Source organism: Psammomys obesus, unplaced genomic scaffold, assembly GCF_907164565.1.
Source record: "Psammomys obesus unplaced genomic scaffold, mPsaObe1.curated_primary_1811, whole genome shotgun sequence".
NCBI lineage: Eukaryota > Metazoa > Chordata > Mammalia > Rodentia > Muridae > Psammomys > Psammomys obesus.
In genome coordinates, this window is record NW_026594143.1 from 1,468,156 (window position 1) to 1,491,343 (window position 23,188).

General features: G+C 44.8%; 1 protein-coding gene across 1 annotated transcript in view; it reads right to left on the reverse strand.

Moving 5' to 3' along the window:
* Fgd1 (FYVE, RhoGEF and PH domain containing 1) overlaps positions 1-23,188 on the reverse strand; it is a 42,758-nt gene that overhangs the window by 13,618 nt on the left and 5,952 nt on the right. Inside the window, exons 2-8 of the mRNA XM_055617913.1 lie at positions 10,421-10,594; positions 9,694-9,871; positions 9,144-9,567; positions 7,264-7,353; positions 6,473-6,621; positions 3,657-3,813; positions 3,417-3,555 (exon numbers count right to left, since the gene is read on the reverse strand). Coding sequence (XP_055473888.1) covers positions 3,417-3,555; positions 3,657-3,813; positions 6,473-6,621; positions 7,264-7,353; positions 9,144-9,567; positions 9,694-9,871; positions 10,421-10,594 — 1,311 coding nt within the window. The remainder of the gene's footprint in view (positions 1-3,416; positions 3,556-3,656; positions 3,814-6,472; positions 6,622-7,263; positions 7,354-9,143; positions 9,568-9,693; positions 9,872-10,420; positions 10,595-23,188) is intronic.

The window sequence follows — 23,188 nt, forward strand, 5'->3', positions numbered from 1 at the left end:
GGGGGGGGGAAGGGGGTTTCACCTTTGGAGTCAGTATCGGGAATGCTGAAAATCTGTTCTAGAGACTCAGATAAGGTTAAGCCTAGAGACTCAGATAAGGTTAAGGCAAGTACAAAACAGGAAACTTAAGTCAATAAACTCAAACTGGTAGCTAATTCAATATGGATGACATTAGCCAGAGCATTTAGTCAGCAAAAAATAGCTAATGTTTATTGAGTCTTTGCCACGTACCAGGTACTGTGCTAAAAGTCTTAACTGTATTATCTCATTCAGCCTCAAAGAAAATTTATTTTATTTTATTTTATTTTTTTATTTTTCGAAACACGGTTTCCTCTGTGTAGTCTTGGCTGTCCTGGACTCGCTTTGTAGACCACGCTGCCCTCGAAAGAATTCTATGTAGTAGACATTATTATCATTTCTAGTACGCTTCTGAGAAAATAGAGCTTGAAGTTGGGCAGCTTTCTAGAGAACACACATGATTTTATGTTGTATTGTTTGGTTTGAGAGGTTTAGCATTTTTTTTTCTTTTCTTTCTTTCTTTTTTTTTTTTTTTTAAGACAGGGTTTCTCTGTGTAGCCCTGGCTATCCTAGAACTTGCGCTATAGAACATGCTGGCCTCAAACTCAGAGATCTGCCTATCTCTGCCTCTCAAGTGCTGGGACTAAAGGCCTGTACCAGCATGCCCAGCTGGGTTTAGGGATTTTTTTTGAAGTACCTGAGATTTAACCTGCGGCCTCACATAGGCTAGGCAAGTGCTCTCTTGCTTAAGTTACATGCCTGCCCCCACTTTTTTCCTTATTAAGTTGCCTAGGTTGGTCTTGGGTTGATCTTGCAGCCCAGGTAGTCAATCTTCCTGCTTTGGCCTCCAGAGTAGCTAAGATTACAGACCTGTGCCACCATGGTACTTGGCTTACTCTGGCACTTCAGGGGGTGGCAGGCTCTTGTTTGGGAGTGCAATTCGGAACTTAGTATGCAGCTGTCTATTTGCAGAGCTTAGTTACCAAAGTGCCCTCAGATAAAGAGTTTAGGAAGTGTACATAGCACAGGACACAATTGTTTGTTACCCATTCCTGAGACTTGCACACTTTCTGTTTGCCTCCTTCCCTTTGGGCTGTTTCTTCATCTCTTTTGCTGATCACACCTTCCAGAGCCTCCCGTTTTCCCTTCCATTTATATTCACTCCCTCTGGCAAATCCCACTTGCTCCACAGCTTTCAACAGTAAACTGTGCACCAATGGTACTGAAATTCCTCCCTGGAATTCTAGACTCACCTAACTGTCTAAACAGCTGTCAGGATGTACCCTAACTTGGCCTCAAACTCACAATCTGCCTACCTCTGCCTCCCAGATGCATGACCACACTCACCAAGAACCATCATTTTTTTTTATGATTTTTTTCAAGACAGGGTTTCTCTGCGTGGCCTTGGCAGTCCTGGACTCACTTTGTAGACTAGGCTGGCCTCGAAATCACATAGATCTGCTTGTTTCCCAGAGTGCTGGGATTACAGGCGTGCACTACCATGCCGAGTTCTATGATTTATTTTTTAATTGTATGTGCATTAAGTGTTCATCAGATACCCTCTTCTGGGTATGTCATCCTTCTGGAGCTAGAATTACAGGTAGTTGTAAGCTGCCTTGGTGTGGATGCTAAAAGTTGAACTTGGGTTCTCTGAAAGAGCAGTATGTGCTCTTAACCACAGAGCTATTTCTCTTAGCTGCAAGAACCATCATTCTTGACTCTACCAATCTCCACATCCATGGTACCCTAGGCTTTTTAGTGCCACTTCAAATGCTTCCTCAATGGAACCGTAGCTTATCCCTTTTACTATCTTCATTGTCACTTTATTGCATTACTGCAAAGCCATTGTTTTACAGATCTCCTGGCTCCTTTTCTTACTCTCCAGCCAATCCTAACATGACCTTTTCATGACATAAATCAATCACCTCATCTTGGCCTCCTTCAACCTTTTTTCTGTCATCCTACCCTCCTTTGTCATGCTCAGGTCACACTGGCCCTCTTGTTGTCATAGAGATACACGTGCCTCTACCAGCTTGCCCATCTCACCCTGCTTTGAGGGCTCTATATTTGCTACTACAGCTGCCTGGAACATTCTCCTCTCATTGGCCTGCAGCAACTTTTTTGTTCTTCAGGTTTTCATTTACCCATCTTCCCTGCATAGAAGTCACCCGTTGAAAGTAGACTATTCAGTTGCTGTTACATCACTTGTTTCTACTTCTCCAAGTCACACTTAGCATCTGGCAAATACTTTCCTATGTATTTGTCACATTTGTTTATTGGCTCTCTCCAACTAGAAGACACACACTCCCTGAGTCAGGGACCTCATCTATTTCTCTCAGCTCCCTATTCCCAGGGCCTACAACAATGCACAAACACTTAGCTATTATATTAATGACAAATAAATGAAAATATGAGTTCAAAGAAAAGCAAGTGCACTAGTCTCAAGGGCTCTGTCTTGGGCCTGACCTTGTACAGATGGGGTCAATATAGAAGGAATCTAAACCAACTGCTTTTCTAGTGACTCAGTAAGTGAAGACTCAGTCTGAGGAGGAGGTATCTCAACCTATAGATCCTAACCTGAGAGGCATAAAGATGGAAACAAGTCTGAAACAATTTACTATAAAGGCAACACTAGCTTTTTGGTCACATTTGAAATTCTTTAAGGAGGTTCATTCTTGGGAGTGGCCAGTGGGCCTGAGTAGAGCTTTAACTCTGGAGGATGTAAAATTAGAAGTCTGACTATAGGGGACTTTTACTTGGGAGCTCACCCATGGAAAATCACTGAACTAAGCTAGCCTGAAGGATTCAAGCTAGGCCCTGAGCCTAGAGGCTCAGGCTCTGGAAATTTAGGCTTTCTTTCATTTTGTACTCCAATACAATTTCAGCCAGACATGAATATGAATCTCGGGTTCAGCCTAAGAAAAGCATGGCAGCTGGGTACGGTGGCACACACTTGTAATCCCAGCACTTGGGGAGGCAGAGGCAGGTGAATATCTCTGAGTTCGAGGCTACCCTGGTCAACAGAGTGAGTCCCAAGGCTATACAGAGAAATCCTGTCTTAAACCACCCCTCTCCAAAAAAAAAAAAAAAGGAAAAGCATTGCTTCCTGAAGAGGATTATACTAACCATGCCCCTAGATTGTATAGTTCCAGTCAGAAGTTCCTAACTGGGTTCTTCCTGAGTAACAAAAGCAGAGCAATGAACTTGGAGGTTCATCCTGAAGTCTCACCACAGAGCTTCAATGTAGACTCTTTGGGTTAGAGATCCTGTTCTGAGATTTTAATCACACAATGTTGGAAGACCAACCCTGTGAATGAAAGCTGGAGTCCTGCTTCGGAAGTCTGGCTTGGAGCTACCAGTGTGGGGAAGTAAGGAGAACCTAGGGAACACACACTCACTCTGAGCATCCTTGCTGTCCGGGGAGCCGTGAGGCAGCTTTAACAGATAGTCCTTGAGAAGCAGCTCGTAGCGGGGGATACGCTGCACGGGCTCCAGCATGTGGTGCTGCAAGGTCAGGTTGCCACAGGCTTCCTCTTTCTGTGACAGAAGCGGAAAAGTTCAGGTCTGGCTAAAGGCCTCCCCCAGGTCTTTGTAGACCTTTCCTCCTGTAGCATGTCTCATCCAGTTTCAACTCTTACCTGTACTTCGTGGATGATGACTTTAAATTGGGTAGAGCGCTCTGTCCAAGTGTTGACCAGCTCTACAGCCCGGTCAAAGTTTTTCACATACTCGCCATACATCTTAAGAAAGGGTGCCAACTTCTGAAGGATGTCACCAATGCGTGGGTAGCGGTCCCTAGAGTAAAAGCAGGAGCTGACATGATCTTGCTGATCCTTCCACAAGTCTCCAGGCTCAGGTAGAAAGCCATTCTTTCATCTGGCTTCCTTCTCAGGAAATGCTGTTTATATTACAGGCCGATTAGGTTAAGAAACTGAGTTTGAGCTGAGGCTGCAGTCTGTGAAACACCTAGCCTAATTCTGTCCTGTTTAAGTACCAGAAAGGTTGTCATCCTGGAACCCCCCTCTTGCCATACGAGGGCCACTCATACATTGATTATTGATTTGTGTCCAGCCTTTGTGGTGGGTAGTACCTGGGTCACAGTGCTGAGACATACCTAGTCAAAGCCTGAGAGCTTTACTGTCTTGTACAGTAGGAAAAGTAACCAGGTCTTGAAGTTTCATTGGCCACAGTGTGATATGAGAGACGAGACAGACTGAAGATCACAGGATGGTAAGGGAGATACTGGAACTAGGCTTGATGCTAGTCCTCTGCAGTCACAATTTTACAAAAGAGGCACACTTCATCCTGTGAGTATGGGCACCATGGAGACAATTTTAAGGAAGTAATGCCATGGCCTGGTTGTTGTTTGGGAAGACTAAGCAGGTAGTGTAGATGCTACAAGCTACATTGGATGCAGAAAACATGAAGGCCAGAGTCGGCCCCTAAACCATGCCCTTCTGCCTTAGGCATTTGCTTCTCCTCAAATCATTCTTTTACTCCTAGAATAGGCTTCATCTATTTGTCTGCATCTCCAGCCTCCCATCCTCACCTATACCATGGCACTGATGAGAAAAGAAGCTCAGGCCAGACATGATAGCATACACCTTTAATCCTAGTACCTAGGAGATAGAGGCAGGTGGATCTTCTTGAGATGTAGGCCAGCCTGGTCTACAGAGTGAGACCTTGTCTCAAAACAAAACAAAAGAATAGCAGCTTATAATCTTCAAATACTTCTATGTTAGAAACTGTTTTAAGCTCTGAACATGTATTAACACTTTTAATTCTTAGAATGACAGTACAAAGTAGGCCCTTATTGTGTCCTCACTTTAAATACGAGGAAGGCTTAATTTGAGTACAGCTCAGTGGTAAAACATTTGCCTAGGATGTGCAAAGACTTAGGTTCAATCCTTAACACTGAAAAAGAAAACAAAAAACAAAAAAAAAAAAAAACCCAAAAAACAAAACAGAAATATACACATGAATAAAGATGTAAATAAAGCCAAGGTACAGCAATTTAAGAAACTTGCTTAAGACAAGTGTGGTGGCACATGCCTTTTCATTCCCAGTGCTAGCCTGGTCTACAGTGTAAGTTCTAGGACAGCCAGGGCTACACAGAGAAACCTTGTCTTGAAAAAAAGAAAAGAGAAAAGAATAGAAAGAAAGAGAAAGAGAAAAAAAAGAAAGAGAAAGAGAAAAAGAAAGAAAGACAAAAAGAGAAAGAGAGAAAGAGAAAGAAAGAAAGAAAGAAAGAAAGAAAGAAAGAAAGAAAGAAAGAAAGAAAGAGAAGGAAAGAAGCTTCCTTAAATTTACTGAGTAGCAGAGGCAGAATTTGAACCTAGCTGTTTTAGCTCTTTTTTGTTTGTTTGAGACAGGTTTTCTCTGTGTACTCTTGGCTGGGATTAAAGGCATGCACCACCACTGTCTGGCTTTTGTTTTTTTGTTTGTTTTTGAAACAGTCTCACTGTGTAGCCCAGACTGGCCTCAAATGCACTGATCTGCCACAGACTCCCTCGTGCTGGAATTAGAGGCATACAGCACCATAACAGCAAAATCTCAACCTTTTTTTTTTTTTTTCTGTCTTAAATTTGATGATGGTGAACTGGGCAAAATGGTGCACACCTGTAATTCCAGCACTTGGAAGGCAGAGGCAGGTGGATAACTGTGAGTTTGAGGGCAGTCTGCTCTACAGAGCGAGTCCAGGACAGTCAGGGCTACACAGAGAAATTCTGTCTCAACAAAACAAAACAAAAAGAATTTAATGGTGGTGGTGGTGTCTGTTTGTGTGTGTGTACGAGAGAGAGAGAATATGAATGTGAGCACACACAGCAGGTGTGTGGATTTCAAAGAACAATTTTATGAAGTAGTCACTTCTTTGGGTTTTTTGTTTGTTCATTTGTTTTGTTTGTTGTTTTTTGTTTTTTTTTTTTTTTTGAGACAGGGTTTCTCTGTGTAGCTTTGGCTCTCCTGGAAGTCACTGTGTAGACCATGTTGGCCTTGAGATCTTCCTACCTCTGCCTCCCAAGTGCTGGTATTAAAGGGGTGCACCACCACCATCCAGCTATTCCTTCCATCTTTTCGTGGGTTCCAGGGATTGAATTCAGGTAGCCAGCTACAAGCACATCTACCAACTGAGCCATCTCATGAGCCTTCTCATACTCTCAAGGGCTCTGCTATTCTGTTATAACATTCTAGGTCCTGATCTGTGTTCCATATTAAATTGGGAGGGGCTAAATGCAGAGTTTGGGCCTTATTTTTTGCAGAAGAGAAGAAGGCAGGTTAAAATGAAGTTATTTTTTATGATGCTAGGGATGGAATCCAGGGCCTTACATATTCTAGGCAAAAATTAACCGACTGAGCTCCATTTCCATGACAAGTACGAAATCCTATGTATACATCGGGGCTTGGCATGTTAAGTTGCTGCCAGAATAAGCAGACTGGCTCTGAGGCCTCTCACCATTCCTCCATGCGCTTCTCTAGCTCAGGCAGCAGGAACTGCTGGTGGAAGCAATAGATAGAACAGATGTTTGAGAAGATGCCATGGACAACATCAGCGGGAAAGGAACTGCGGTTCCGAGCTTCTTCCAGCAGCCGGGCACAGAATACCTGTGGAGCAAGGTGGGAGTGCTCAGCCCAACTGAAACTAGAGCTTAGCTGAGGAGAGGGCAGCTTGCAGGTAAGGGGAGTATTTGTGGACTACCCTGTGGATCTCAGAGATCAGTACTGGTCTTGAGACCGAGAGTGGAAATGGTGAGAACTGCAGGTCATCAAGATTAGGACCTGCAGTTAGGAACTGGAATGAGGATTCTAAGTTAGGATCTGAAGCAAGGTTAGAAGCAGATTCGGGTTCAGAGGGAAGGTTCGAATTAGATCCCTTTATTTTTAAGTGTCTAGAGTATAAAACACTGCCCTGGAGGCTAGGATGGAACTGTGACAAAACAAATAAAGGTCCCCACCCTCAGGGATTCTAGTGGATGCATGGTCAAGACAAGAGTTAGCATGAGGTCCATGAGGAGGGGGAGTCAGAAGTGTCAGTCACAATCACAGGGCTAGTACACACATGTTAAGAGTCAGGAGTGAAGAGTACACTTCTGAACATAATCTCATCTGGCTTTGAGGTCAGCTGGAGATCTTACCATTTCTGGATTCAGGTCCCAATGGTTGAATTAGGCTCAGGCCCTATCATTTCCTCTGTGGAACCTACCTACCACATAGGTAGGGTCCTGGGACCCCAGAGAGGTCATTCACCTGATCCAAGAGATGGAGCCTGGAAACATAGGCCTTCTCGGTTTGCAGGAGCTCATTGGCAATATGGAACACCTTCTGCTGCACAGTCAGCTGGAAAGGAGAAGTGACCCTTAATACATGGTCTCTACCCTAATTCTGGCTCCTTCTATCCATTTTTCTTTCCTCCATCCCTTCCCTTCTCCCACTCACTTATCAGGTATTGCTATATTTCTCAGAGTGGCCTCAAACTCTTGGACTGAGGTGATCTTCCTACATCAGGTTCTCCAGTAACTGGACTATAGGCAATGCTACCATGCCTGTCTCCCCTAAGAGAGTACACATGATGCTCTAACCATAGTTCTACTCTCAAATGACCCTGATCTGATTCATAAAGCTTCCTGAAGCTGCATTACTTGTAAAACGTGTCCCTCAATTCTGAAGATATGAACTCCCTTATGCAGACACGCACGTACCCATTTGTTTCCTTTCTCTAGTCACTGAGCTTAGTTTGATGGTTAAAGATGAGAACTGGGTGTTGTTCCACTGAGGAAAAAAAAATACATTCTGGAAAGACTTCAACCATATTCCTGCCAAAAATGGCTTTCATCGTATTTCCAAACAAACACTGATGCCGTGTACTACTGAATCCTTTAAAAAGATAATGAAGTATAAATATTTTCCTATCACAAAAAAAGAAAGATGAGAACTGGGAAGTCCAGCTTCCTAGATTCAAATCCAGTCTACCATTCACTAGTATTCATAAGTTGCCTAATTATTTCTGTATTTAAAAATCCCTACCAGGCATGGTGGTGCACACCTGTAATCCCAGCACTGAGAGGCAGAAGCAGATGGATCTCTGTGAGTTCGAGGCAAGCCTGGTCTACAAAGCGAGTTCAGGACAGGCAAGGCTACACACAAAGAAACCCTGCCTCAAAAAAAAAAAAAAAAAAAGAATCCCCATTATAAAAAACATAATAATAGGGCCTACGTCCATTTATAATAGAGGCAATTTCATACATTTTAATTTAGTTTATTAATTTAATTTTTGTAATGTTGGGGATTAAATTTGCAGCTCCATGCATGCTAGGCAAGTGCTTTACATTTGCCTACACTCCCAACCCTAAAAGATTTCCTATAATAAAAACAGAACAGCCTGCAGGTTACAGTCTCTAAATATCAGCTATTTATTCAGTCATTCAGTTCACTGTCAGCAAAGGCTTGCTGAGTGTGTGGGGTGTGAGAAAAGCACAGAAGTATAAAAATGTCTAAGATGATGCCTGTGGGCTCACTTTCTTGTTTGCAGGCTACACACTTGCTGAATATCCTATCATCTCAGTACTCCCTGGCCTCAGTCCCTACATTTGTACTTGGCTCTGGCAAAGCAGGTATTCTAGCTCAGGCCTTACTTGAGTGCAAGAATTCCTTCTGAAGAAATGCTAGGTAGACAGGGCATGGAAAGAGTTCTTAACCACCTAGAACCTCAGGCTCCTTTGAGGTTCTGGCTCTGTGTACCTCTCCAGTTGCTGAGAAGTCATAAATACAAGTCATAAATACAATTGACTCTTGTAGTAGGGAGTAGAAAGGGAAGCGACAACCCCAATGTCACAGAGCTACTGGGTCATGAAAAAGCCCTGCCTGTTAGTGGTTCTCTGATGAAAATGAAACCAGCTTCCTAATGGGCATTTAGAATAAGGCATGCCATTTGGGTGGTCACAGTCATTTGGGAGAGGAATAGGGTTTTGCTACTGGTGCTCCATACTAGAAACGAAGGGATGCTAAGGAGACTAAATGGAAGCAATGCCCTGTTTTGAGAAATACCAAGCTGCGTGAAGAAAAAGTATAAAAGCCAGGCTCCTGCTTTCTCAGCATAGTCCTGCCTCTTGGGTAACATAGGTCAGTACCTCCACAGACTCCTGTCTCTCCAGCGGGGGCACTGGGATTTCTCTTTCCTTCTCCTCCTCTTCTTCCTCCTCCTCATCTTCCTCTTCCAGGTCACTGTCAACTTCCTGGGAGCCAGGCCGGTGGGGTTCGGCCAAAGCAACTGGCATACTAGCCAGGGCAGAGGGCCCAGGACAGAGACTGTGGCTCGGGGGTCCATCATCACTGACGAAGCAGGTCTCTTCACTGTTGGATGGCGAGCTGATGCTGTCAATGCCGCTGTCCCGGTTAGGCACCTTCTCACCATCCCGGGGCCCAGGAGCCAGCAGGAACAGGCAGCGAGAAGCCTCACCGTCAGGGAGCTGGGATGCTGTTGGCTGCGGGTGTGGCTGTGGCCACATGGTTGGCTCTGGGGCTGGTCTATCCAAGGCGACAATCACAGGCTCTCTGAGATAAGTGGTAGACACACATGGAGGCAGGGGATGAGCTCGGCCAAGAGGCCTCTTCTATAACTGTCCCTTCCTGTCCTGGATCCACCCTCATCTCACAGGGTCTGATAGGGACCAGACTTACCTTTCAAACTTCTCAATCAATGAAGACACTGCTGCAGAACTGGTGCTTGCCTCAGCTCTTGGCGCAAGACCCTTGGCCACTCTAGGGTCTGCAGGCAGAGGACGTGATGGTGGTGGAGGAATGGGCTCAGGTGGAGGAAGCATCCGGGGCATCTGCAGATAGCTGGGCTTTGGGGGAACTGGAGTGGTGGATGGGGAAGAGAGGAGAGAGATCACAGACCTGGATTTGTGGGTGGTTAGCATGGCAAGGATAAACCTAATTTCACAAACCCCAGAATTTTTATTTTCTGTGTTAGAGATCAAACCCACGGCCTTGTGTATGCCTGGCAAACACTTTTCCATTAAGCTACATCCCTGCCAATTTTGTTTTGGTTGGTTGGTCTTTTGACGTGGTCTTGTTTTACTAATAACATAGCCCTGACTGACCTTAAATGCGCAGCAATCATCCTGTTTCCATCTCTTGAGTGCTTGGGGTTATTGGCATGTAATGCCATGTTTTTTTTTTTGTTTTTTTTTTTTTTTTGTCCTAAGGTAGGCACAGAGCAGGAGTGAGGTGAAACCGGTAGGCTATATTAGCCACAGGCAACACCTTTCCACCTGTTAAATAGGCATCACTCACTGCCCCTTGAACTAAGGGTACTTTGTTATTCTTCTGCCACCCATCAATTTCTCCTTTCCTTTTGAACACCTCTCTGGTCCATTTTGCTGATCTTAATGAAAGCACTTACCCTGTGGCTTTGGGCCTGGTGCCCGCTTCAGCGGTGAAGGACGGGGGCCAGGGATTTCAGTGGGAGGGCCTGGATCTGAACGAAGCCGTTGAGGGCCTTCTGGATGAGGCTCAAGGCTCTGGCCAGGGTCAAGGGACAAACTTTTCACCAGGATCCGGTTTCCCTGGTGCAGCCCTGTAGAAAGGCAGAGGCAGAAACTGGACATGAAGTAACTGATTTTACCCCAAGGGAGAATAGGAAGTAGCATATCTTAGCAGGTATCTAGGGCTAGGCTCCTCTGAGCCCTGTATTGGCCACACTGTTCTGCCAGGAAGTTTTTCTCTCAGGCCTAGACAAAGAACCAGGCCCAAGGTGGAGACTGGTTATTTTCATCAAGCAGTAATATTTTTCTGTGATTAGCATATTGATTCCATGCATGTCAGTGGTTAGTTATAGATGATTATGAGCCATCATGTGGTTGCTGGGAATTGAACTCAGGACCTTTGGAAAAGCATCCATTGCTCTTAACCTCTGAGCCATCTCTCCAGTCCCCATGTCAGTGGATAGTTCAGGACTTAAACCAAACTCTGGAACTGAACCAGGTTGAGGATAAACGTGAATATCCTAAAGTTTGTGTACATACTTGTAGCTCTCATTTATATGGCCATCCTTCATTTTATTAATTACTTTATTTTTGTTTTTGAGACAAGGTCTAACTCTATAAACTAGACTAGACTCAAACTCTTGACAATCTTTTTCAGCCTCCCAATTACCAGGATTTTAGGCATAAACTACTGTTCCTCTCTTCTTTATCCCCTTTCTTTTATTGATTGATTGGTTTTTCGAGACAGGGTTTTTCTGTGTAGCCTTGGCTGTGTCGTGGACTCACTTTGTAGACCAGGCTAGTCTCAAACTCACAGAGATCCACCTTGCCTCTGCTTCCCTGAGTACTAGGATTACAAGCATGCCCTACTGTGCCCGACCTTTATCCCATTTTCTAAAACCCCTGAGAATATCTGAATTTTCTTGTGTACAATTTTGTACAGATAAGTGTCTTTACAATGATGAAACCAGGAACTATGGAGTTAGCTTAGGGATGGAATGCTTGTTTAGCATTTGGTTCTGGTCCCAGTCCATGCATATTTACACACACTGTTGAAACCATATTTTTTAAGTAAACATTTTTAGTCTTAAAATCTGTGTCTTTTTTTTTTCTTTTTTCTTGGTTCTTTGAGACAGGGTTTCTCTGTGTAGCCTTGGTTGTCCTGGACTCGCTTTGTAGACCAGGCTTACCTTGAACTCACAGACATCTGCTTGCCTCTGCTTCCCAGAGTACTGGAATTACAGGCATGTGCCACTGTGCCTGGCCAAAATCCCAGTGTTTACCAATTTGTTTTACCTTCTTCTACTTCCACATCCACCTCACCCCAACCCCTCCACCACCAGCATCCAAAATGCAGGTACAAGAACAGCTTTAAAGCAACAAGTAGCAAATTCAGAAAAAGGGGAATCCTTTTCATCCTTTCCCTTTCTTTAACATAGGATCCCTAAGCCTACTTGTTTGGGGCCCTAGAGGATATGATGATCACACTTACAAGGAAAGATTTAGACTGGGGGAACAATGATCGACACCCCCCCACACACACACACACATACACACACAATCAATATGTCTCAAGCAAAAGAGTGCAGGACTGGACTTGTGTGGTTGTGGCTGGGTAGGAGGCTGTTGAGATGATAACAGAGAAGTCAGGTAGGGCTAGAGAGGAATGAGAAAGTCTTGGTTTCCAGAATGAAGAAGTACTCAACTTTCCTGTGGTGAAGAGGGCCATGAGAAGCACTGTGTAGGGAGAAGGTGTGAGGACAAGGGAGTGAGCACTAGCCAAGAACTCCTGGAACACCAGGCATAGTAGCACATGTCTATGAGCCCAGCACTTGGAAAGCTAAAGCAGAGAATGATGAGTTCAAGGCCAGCCAGGGCTATGAACTGAAAAACCAATTGAAGACAAACAAACAAGAGGTTCCACAGATACAACTAGCACATAGCGTAAGTTACACTGAGCCATGAGTTACACTGTGCCACAGCTACATGGCATCTCATCTCAAGGCTTTTACCCTATGTCACAATCGCATAAGTGGACAGTCACAAATGGGTCCACTATTTTACAAAACACATGGAATTTACAGTGCTTCACACAACTGCCAGGTCACATAAACTCAAACATCCAAACACGACCCCAGCCTCCTGAAAGCCTGGGCACACACAACTTCGGAGAACCCCAGCTAAAATTTCACATCACTGGAACCATCAATAGTAAGGTCAAACACAGTGATGTGAGTGTAGCACATGCCTTTAATCCCAACCCTTGGGAGGCAAAGCCAGAGGCAGATGGAACTCTTTGAGTTCTAGGCCAGGCTAGTCAGAGTTGTTACACAAAGAAACTACCTCAAACAAACAAATACAACAACAAATAAGATCAAGCACAGTCACAAACATATACCCAAGACAAATGGCAGTTCTCTCATCTCACACAAAAATCACTTACCACATGCCATCATATAACCTTATATACCACTATATATTACTCAAGCACAGTTCCACCAAGTTACAAAGGTATTGTGTCATTTACATTACAGGATCATGGAGCTTCATATATATCATCAATGTGCTTTTGAATGCCTATAAACATAGTTACGAATAAAGATCACAGCCACATAGGGTCCATTATACAAGGTTAGGAAAAAAACCACACACAACAGCAAAACAGCTTAACGTCATAAGCCACTACATACCCAGAAACATGGACACAAATCAAACACATTTCATAAGTTAGTATGTCACATTCTTGCAACAAACATGTCCATGGTATCTGAGGGTCTTAACTCAGGGAGACACACAAACACAGACACAAGACACTTGTCTCTTCCTGTTCTAGACAAAGTATAAGATGCTGTCTTCACACAGTGAGACATCCATGCCCTTGCTTACAATGTGACACAGGCAGAAAGAATTGTAGGGGATTATGGGTCTCTAGGGGTTCTATAGCAGCTTCCCTGACCTCCTGACCTTGACCTTATCCTTGCTACAGACTGGCCAGGTAGTCAAGGACCCTCCCCAGCCTGAGGGAATGTGTGCTCTAGACCCTGGTCCCAGTGGGTTTCTTCTACCTTGTACCTGGCTTCAGGTGACATTTCCTCCTGTGCTTTCCCACCTGAGTAGGGAGGGCCTAACCTGTGTAGCAAAGATGTTCTTCTCTTCACTTCTGACCCAGTCAGGCTGCTTATCCTGGCCAGCTCAGCAGCTAGCTTACCTTGGCTAGCCCTGCCCTGTCCTCTCTCTGGGCATAGGGTTGAGGAGGATGAATCACCTGCAGGGTGGCCTTCCATTCTCCATGGCTCTGCTCTGGACCATTCTGCCCTATCCATACACACCTGATTCACTCATGGGAGTTGCACAGGCTGCCTCTCTATTCTCTGTTTCCTTGTAAGCAGTCCTATAGAATAGACTAGTTGAATGATATTCAGACTCAGGGATACCCTAGAGTCCCAGATGAGAGAGGCAGGGATTTTCTGTACAGTTTCTTGTGCAGAGATGAACACAAAGAAAGACTTGGTGAGTAGCCCACAGTGACACAACAAGGTACTAGCTGACTCAGGTAGACTGCTTCTGGCCTGAGTTCTTTTCCTAACCCTGCTCTACAAGGGAAAGCCACAAAGGACAATAAAGTGCCATGGTATTAGAGAAAACAGTGTGGATAGTAAAAAGGATACCCTCAACCCTGCACACAGGACAGCAGAGGTTCAGTTCAGGAGTATAGATATGGGCAAACTGAGGTCCCACTGAGAAGGAAAAGATCCAAGATCCTTGTCTCCTACTTCTGTAGACCCCTTCTTCCCAGTGTCTCCTGTTTTCCTTCAGTGACTCCCTTTGCCGCAGGGCTTGCTCTTTCTCTTTGAATCTTCTTATAGAAAGACAGATCACACAACTTACCAACAGAAGAACTTTCCCTTCTACCCTTTGGGAAAATGTAAACATCTTTACTCGTTCTCTGGGATCCTTTATGGCCCTTCTGAATTCTTGGGCTTCCCTCAGTTTAGTTAAGCTAACTGTATCTCACAGTTCTAGACTGTGCAGAGACTGAGAAAAATCTCATCCCTGCCCTCAGGGGAGCGGCTAGACTAGGGCCCACTTCCTCCTTTCTAAAAACCACAGTGCTTCCTACTTCCCCATCCATCCCACCCACCTAGATCCTAAATTGGTTTTCTGCGACTGTTTTTCTTATGGTCGATAATTAATTTAAAACATTTGCTGACACACATATCCCTCATCCACACCCCCATGAAGGTTCTCTACCAGCACTGCTCCTTCCACCTCCGGATCCACCAGAGTCCCCACTGTTTCTCACATACACAGAGTCATCATAAATCCCATAAACCCCATACCTCATGCCAATTGTGCACAGCCCAATAGGACCTGAAGAGAACGACAGAGTCTCCCCATGTATTCCATCCGTATGCACTGTGTTCGGCACACTATGCACGGCACAACTACTACTGTACTCCCACATCTCTTAGCAATGGCAGGAAGCATCCTCTGAGCATCCTAGGAGTGCCCAAATACTCCCAGGCTCAACTGTGAAAGTGGGGTACACACTCTCTTACTTTACCTCTACAACCTCTAAGCCCTCAGCTGGCTATAAGGGCAATGGTGTGTGTGTGTGTCTCTCTCTCTCTCTCTGTGTGTGTGTGTGTGTGTGTGTGTTATAGTGCTATAACCCAGCACACACTAGGCAAGAGCTTTACCATTGAGCTCTAGCTCAAGAAATAGCAATATTGACCTTACCCTTCAGATTGTACTACAAAAGTACAGTAATAACAATAATAAAAACAGTGTGGTACTGGTATAAAAACAGACACACTAATTAATGGAATAGAAGTAAGAACTTACATACAAACCCACATTCCTACAGCTACATGAACTTTTGGTAAAGGGGCCAACAACCCTGGAGAAAAGATAGACTCATCAAAATGGATATACAGATGTAGAGGAATGAAGCTGGATCCCCATCTGCTGGCAGAGATCTGGGGAACAGGGAACACTTATTGGTAGGAGGGCAAACTGGTTAGACCAATATGAAAATCAGTGTGGCGGTTCCTCAAAAACCTAGAAACAGATAACACATGTTCAAACTATATCACTCCCAGACATATACCCAAAGGATTCTACGCCTTACTATAGTAGCACCTGCATGCTCATTGCTGCTCTATTCACAATAGCCAGGAAATGGAAGTAGCCTAGATGTCCACAAACTGATGCATGGATAAAGAAAATGTAATTCACACAATGAAGTATTATTCAGCTGTTAAAAAAAAATAAAATTGGTAGCTGGGCGGTGGTGGTGCACGCATTTAATCCTAGCACTCAGGAGGCAGAGGCAGGTGAACCTCTGAATTTAAGTCCAGCCCGGTCTACATAATAAGTTCCAAGTTAGCCAGGGCTAAAACAGAGAAACCCTGTCTCAAAAAGCCAAAAATAAAAATGAAATTATGAAATTCATAGGTAGGTGAATGGAGCTAAAAACAATCATTCTGAGTGAGATAACCCAGAACCAGAAAGACAAATGTTGAATGTTCTCTCTCACTTCTGAGTGTTAGCACTGAATCTTCAGGTATGTGTGTTCCATTTGGAATACCCATAGTGGTCAGGAAGGAAATCTATAAGAGGCTAAGGCTGTGGGTTTTCCATGGGAGAGAAGAACAGTAGTTAGTGCCTAAAGTCCTGGTAATTGGGAGGCTGAAAGCAAGACTGTCATGAGTTTGACTTTAGTCTAGTCATAAGGTATGAACTCACAGTAGTTGTGACAGCATGCACAAGATCAAGTCAGACAAAACCCATCCGTGGAGAGGAGAGGTGGGCACAAATTCTCAAATCCCATCCCATATGAATAGCTATTAGCAATTTGATAGCTGCTGGGAGATGAACAGTCCACTTTGTTTTAGAAGTAGCCACTGGTAGATCAACCAGTGAAAGGCCACATATTCATGAATACATGGGCAGCATGAATTGGACCTGATGGGGTTAAAAAAAAAAAAAGACATGAAGTTGGGTGGGTAGGGAAGGGGAGTGAATCTGGGAGGAATCACGGGAGAGGGGTGAAAACGATCAAAATACATTGTATGAAATTCTCAAAGAACAGAAAGAAATAGCAAAATTACTCAAAATATTGTTTCTGCTTTGGTCATGTGCCTGTTTAGCAGGTGCTCTCGTGACATATTTCTGGGTTTATATGGCAGAGCAGGTTCGGCTTCTAGTTAAATTTGAAGACAAAGACTCCTCCTCTGGCCCATTCTTACTGGAACCTGACCCTGCTTCTCCGGAATCTCTTTCTGGAAAGTTCGGCTGCCAGCTCTCCCTCCTTCCCTGGCCAGCAGCATCCTGTCTCCCTTCTCCCAGCTGTAGCCTTGGCTTAATCTCAAGACAACTATTAGAGCTGCACACTGGGCCTTGGCTGTTAACTCTCTGATAACCTGGGGCAAACAGCTTCATGGCTCTGGACTCATTTTCCCATTTGCAAACTGGGGACAAACACACATGTGCTGTTCATTGTGAGAACCTGCTGAGAACTAGTGAGAACAAAACACAGCCCAGCAGTCAGGTCTCCTCAAGGATATTACAAACTTCTCTTAATAAGTCCTCAAACTTTTTTCTTTCCCAGCTAAGAGGGTACTGTCTGGGGAGAGCTGAAATTTCTAAGGTGGCAACACAGAAGAGAGGGAGTGGAGATGAAAAACAACAGAAGAAACGCAATCTTTGGGAAACCAGGTCTGCAGAAGAAGGAGGAGAGTCACTCAGATTGGAGGAGGAGTGGGGAGAAGGGCAGAGCTTCCCCCACTCTCCCCTCCTGCCTCCTGAACATGAGTGAGCATTAACTTCACTGTCTCAGTCCACTGTCAGGGTAACACCATACCCAGACCTTGCTTGGTCTAGCAGATATCCCTTCTAAATGTAAGCACAGAGCCCTATGAAATGCGTTCATTACAGGAACCCCAAGAGGTATCCATCAGCTCCTTCTCTGAAGTCTACTAGTCTTCTGACTAGAAGGGTTCTGCAAAAAAATGGGTACTTTCAGCAGTGCAAAGACACTATTAGAAAGTGGGAGCCATCTAGCACGCAAGGTACTTCCTAAAGACTGTGTCCTGTCCTCCTGCAAAACAGGTGTCTGAAAAAGGTCTCTTTGGTTTTTACTTTGGGTTTGTTTTTATGAGACAGGGTCTCATTATATAGCCCAGGCTGGTTTAGAACTCACTCTGTAGCCCAGGCAGACTTTAAACTCAACCTCCCAAGTACTGGGTTTAGTGGTGTGAACTATAGCCCTCCTTCAACTTTTTGTTTATTTCTTTATTTTTTCAAACAGAGTCTCAGTAGCCCAGGCTGGTCTCAAACATTAGAACAAACTTGAACTCCTGATCTTCCTGCTCCCATCTCCTTGGGTTTTTGTTTTTGTTTTTCATTTGTTTGTTTTGTTTAAGGTGCCTCTGTAAAAGGAAGCAATTCTATAAAACAGAAGAGATTTCTTCTAAGAGCAGAGATATCCTGTGAGGAGAGTTCTACAGAAAGCCATTATCAAGCAGATAGCCCGCTAGTAACTGAAGGACTAATGAAGAAAGCTTGTCCATAAAACAGAGGAGCTTTTTTTTTTCTTTTAAAGGGTGGACGTTTCTGTAAAGTGTGCAGTGAGGGCCTGCGTGAAGTGAGGAGCTTTCTGTAGCATGTAACAGGATAAAGTAGCAGGGAAGAGTTGGAATTAGTTAAGCTACAGAACACACGCCTCACTTAGACTAAAGACAAAATCTATCCCCTTCATCCAGTTGTTACCTCACAGGAGCACTGTCTGTGTTTAAGATTTTCCAATATTTCAACAGTCTTATGTGGAATCCCCTAATGTGAAAAGTGAGTAGGCTGTGTTGGGCAGGATGGTGCACACCTTTAATCCAAGCACAGGAGCAGCAGAGAGAGGCAGATCTCTGTGTTTGAGGGCAGCCTGGTTTACAGAGAGAGTTCTAAGACAGCCAGGGCTACACGGAGACACCCCGTCTTAAAAAGAAAAAAAAAAAAAAAGACTTATCAGGCCAATTAAAACAAAAAAAAATGAGAGGCCAACTTTGTTGAGTGAGGTCCACAGGCTTTTGTGACAAGTATCTATACCCACTAAAATACCTTGCTAGTCTTATACTGATAATGCCCTGGCCTTTAGGCAGCAGCCTTGAAAGGGCCCTGCCACTTCTAGACCTAGTATGTCAAGGAAGCTATTTCATATATTTGTCAGGCAGTCCCTGGATTGAAATATGCCTTTGAAGACTGAATAATATGTAGAATTCTCCAGAACTTAAGCTGTCTTTATTTTTTTTTTTAATAGGGTCTCTAAGCCTAGATTGACTTCAAACTCCCTATGTAGTACAGGATGGCCTTAAACATATCTCTCTGTCTCCATCTACAGAGTACACGCCTGCACTGGCAGCAGCAGCCTCCTCAGCCTCTACCTCCTTCTCCTCCTGTTTTTCTGGCAAGGTCACACTTTGTAGCCTAGGCTAGCCTGGAACTTGCAATGTAGTCCACGCTGGCCTTGGAATCATAGTGACTCTTTTGCCTCCACCTCCAGAGTTCTGGGATTACAAATATGCACCAGTGCATGTATGTATGTGGTGCTGGGGAGTCCAACCCAGGGCTTTGTACATGCTAAACAAGCACACTAGGCAAACATACTACCAATGAAGCCATACACATACCCTCACTAGGCTGTTACTTTTTAATGGGTGATATGGATGATATGGAAATTCAATTGCATATTAAGCATCTATTCTACGTCAGGCATTGTGGTGACACTCTCCTGTGGCATGCTCCTGATACCTCTGTGAGCTATTAGTGCCATTCTAAACATAAAGAAACAGGTACAGGTGTGGTGGCACAAGCCTTTAATCCCAGCAGTTAGAGAGGAAGAGGCAGGCAGATCTCAGTGAGTTAGAGACCAGCCTGGTCTATACAACTAGTTCCAGGCCAGCCAGGGCTACACAGTGAGACCATGTCTCAATTTAAAAAAAAAAAAAAAATTAAATAAAAGGTAGAATGGAAGGAAGGAGGAAATGAAGGAAATGAAAGTGAGGCATAAATCAGCAAAATAACTGACTTGAGGAGCCACAGCTAGAACAACTGAGCTGTGGCTGGAGCCTAGGGGTGTCTATGTGTAATCACATAGCATGTTCCTCGTCAATCTGCCGAGTTGGAGAAGAAATCATATTTGGAAGGAGGAAAAAGACAACGTTCTTAAGAAGAGGGCTTTAAGTTGAGCTGTCCAGAATAGGTGTGTTTTTATTTCACACATAGATAGACTCAGGATGGTCCTACAGACAAGGGAAGCACAGTGGACAAAAGTGTAAGTCCCTGGGAAGGCATGTAGATGAAGCATAGGATTAAAGGACAGAGCGTGCCGGGTTTGTGAGAGAGTTCCAGAGTAGTCAGAACTGGCAGGAAATGCCAAAAGATGCAGGTAGGCACCCCTTTCTGCTACCCTAGCCAGCACTATTAGAACAGTAACTTATGGGAAGCATAGTGACAGAAACAGAGAAACAAAGCAGACACACACAGAAAAGCAACTAGAAACTTCCAGGGCTAAAACTGAGCCAAATGACATAATCGACAGCACGCAAACAGTGATGCAAAGACACACATTGATATATACAGACACACAGGCAAATTCACACACAAGCATACAGAAAAACTAAGAAGATACAAAACAACCCATGGGGACAAAGACTACCAAGAGGACACACACAGTGTTTGTGTGTGTGTATACCCAACACTGCCACCTAACAAATGGCTCATCCTTCTTCCATCTGCTTGATTGCTATGGAAGGCTGGCCACCCCCTCTAGTCTTCTCTGGACCAGCAGCCATAAAAGGACAGGGGGTGGTAGCTCCACCCCTGGGAGGAGCTGGGGACATCAGAGGACAGGAAGGAAAGGGAGTGGAGCTGTAGCTGGGAGCACTGGGGACAGTAATTACCCAGCACTTGGGCTGCCACGCTGGCTACAATTACTTTCCCAATGAGGACAAAGCCACTAGAGGGATGATCCCTTTGACCCCTGTCTTGACCCCAGGGTTGTCTCCCCCAAACCCATGTATCCACCCTCCTATCCATTGGAAGTCTGTCAAATCTGAGAACTGCATACACAAGAGGAATTATGTGAGGAAAAGACCTTTTTTAGAAAGCTAGACATGGTGGTACATGGCAGTAATCCTAGCACTTGAGAAATGGGTTCAAGGCCAGTCTCAACTACATAGTGAGTTTAAGGGCAGCCTGGATCACATGAAACCCTGTCTCAAAAAACAAACAATCCACAATTAAAAAAAAAAAAGTTTCTATGAGGGAGGGAGCTAACAGGTGGGATACAAAGTGAATAAACTGTAACTAATATACAAAGTAAAAATTTAATTAAATAAAAAAAGATTCTAGGACAAAGACAGGGAATCAAAAGGTAGAAAACCTTTCAGAAACACAGATAGATATAAAAGAAAATGGGACCAGTCTGAATGGAGATGGAGACATGTTGTTTGGCATGAGGCGTGGAAATCACTGAGGGATGCAGGCCACAAGGCAAAATGGCAGGCCAGGGCCATCTGTTGGGCCTAGCTACAATGGGCCTCTGGGCTTTGTTGGTGACATTTCATCCTTTCAATAGCCTTAAGAGGTGGGAATTACAAGGCATTTTATAGATAAGAAAACTGAGGCACAGAGTAGCAAGACCACACGAAACTTTGCAAGGCAAGGGTCTGGGAGGGGGCCTCTCCCCATCTCTGCCAGAGACATTGCGGAAAGATCCCTGAAGGAATTTTCCAGAGAGAGAAACAGTCCCAGAGATTGGGAAACTCATCCTAAAAGATGCATAGTAAAAGAGACTTTCACCTTCCCTAAACCCCTCCCCTGCTGCCCTGCAGTGTAAGAGGGGCTGCACCTCCACCTGGAATGTATTAGGTAGGGAGGCCCAGACTAGGGGAGCCAGAAAGAAGCTGGAGGGGAAGCCTGGAAGGTGAAAGCAAGGGCAGCGTGGGCGGCTGCAGCAGCAGAACTGGCCTTATGGGCTAGCAGAAGGGCTTCTATGCCAGCTGCAGCTCCCAGGGGCCAGCTCTGCCAGTCCCGCCTTTCCCACTTTCCAGAGAAGACTTTTCCTCAGTGACTTAACCCTTTCCCTTTCAGGGCCACTGTGAAGCACAACACAGGAAGTGGAGCAGACAACTGAAAGGAAAAAGACAGCAGGAGAGTTCACTGTCTCCTGGCAGCTCCAGCTACACACCTGTGACCTCACCGGTCTGTCCTTACTCTGGAAGCCCAGGTGGTGCCAGGTACACACTGTTCTATGTGTATTATGGGGGGGCTCCTCAGACACAGTGTATCCTAAAAATAACAAACATCCTTACCCCAGCCTCTTGTTAGCTCCTCCTCTTGCCTTCCCCGCCCCAGGAACAGCAAGAACCTCCAATCACCCAAGCTGTCCAAGTCACAGACTGGCCTTTCTCCACCACTCCTCTAGACCTTAACTCACACAACCAACCAATCTCCAAGTCCTGCAGACAGGGCCCTTTAGTAGCCCTAGAGTCCATACAATATCTACTTCCAGATTCTAACTGCTTCCCTCCATCCTCAGGAACCTCTCTAAGGGTCAGCCAGGGTTACCCTAGCCTTGGGGTGAACTCCAAACTCCAGAGAATAGAACAAGAAAGCCCTAAACTCATGAACACTGCCCCACACCCATCCTTGAGCCACAATGGCTTCTTGTCTATTCCTCGAAAGTGCTTTCTTGTTCCGTAGCCTGAACTGCTTTTCCACATCTCCTCACCTCTGGACATCCACTTCTCCTTCAAGCCTGAACATCAATGTCTGATCTGCCTCCTCTCCATGTGCCCCTGCAACATCTGTACTGGGAATGACTTGCAGTGTCTCTTTCATGCTAGATGTGAGCTCCATGAGGACAGGGATATATTTCATCTACTGCACAGCTAAGCACACTGTAGGCACTAAACAGGCATGTTAAGAAAACAGCCTTCTTCCCCAACTTTGTCTCTTCCAGGTTCACAAAGTACTTACAGTTGTCATACTATATGCCAGGGAGATGGGTAAAGCAATATTAGAAATGGGGAAGCTAAAGCCCTGAGGTGGGACTGAGGCTTGGGGACAGATCCAGGCTGAGGGTCCTTCATTGGGCTCCCTATAACCTTGTCTCCAAGTGTTCTGTGGGTATAATGCCTTCCAAGTTCAAGCAACTGGACACCAGAGTCCCAAAGGGCTGGAGTTGTGACTCCAAGAGTATCTGTTCTCTCTGCATTAAGGAATTTAAATCCAAGTGGCTAGTCAATGACAGGCTATGCTTCCTGCCCTCATTCCAGACAGGTCCTAGCCCCACCCAGCCAGCGTCTGGCCAGCACCACATCTGCCTAAGGCATTTAGCTAACTGGCTGCAGAAAGCCACTGCTTATTTCTGTGTAGGGTACTGTTAGCTGTCACTCCTGAGGGAGGAGGGAGCCCTAGCTGGGCCTTTTTTGGACAGGACATTTGAAAGGATTGAGTGGAGGTGCCAAGCATCTACATTTGAAACTCTTTAACATGGAGAAGCCCTTCTACCCAGCCTTTATTTTTTGTCTTTTTTTTTTTAATTTTTTTATTTAACTTTTATTAATTACACTTTATTCATTTTGTATCCCCCCCCTTTCTGCATGCATGCCCCTCCCCAAGTCCAC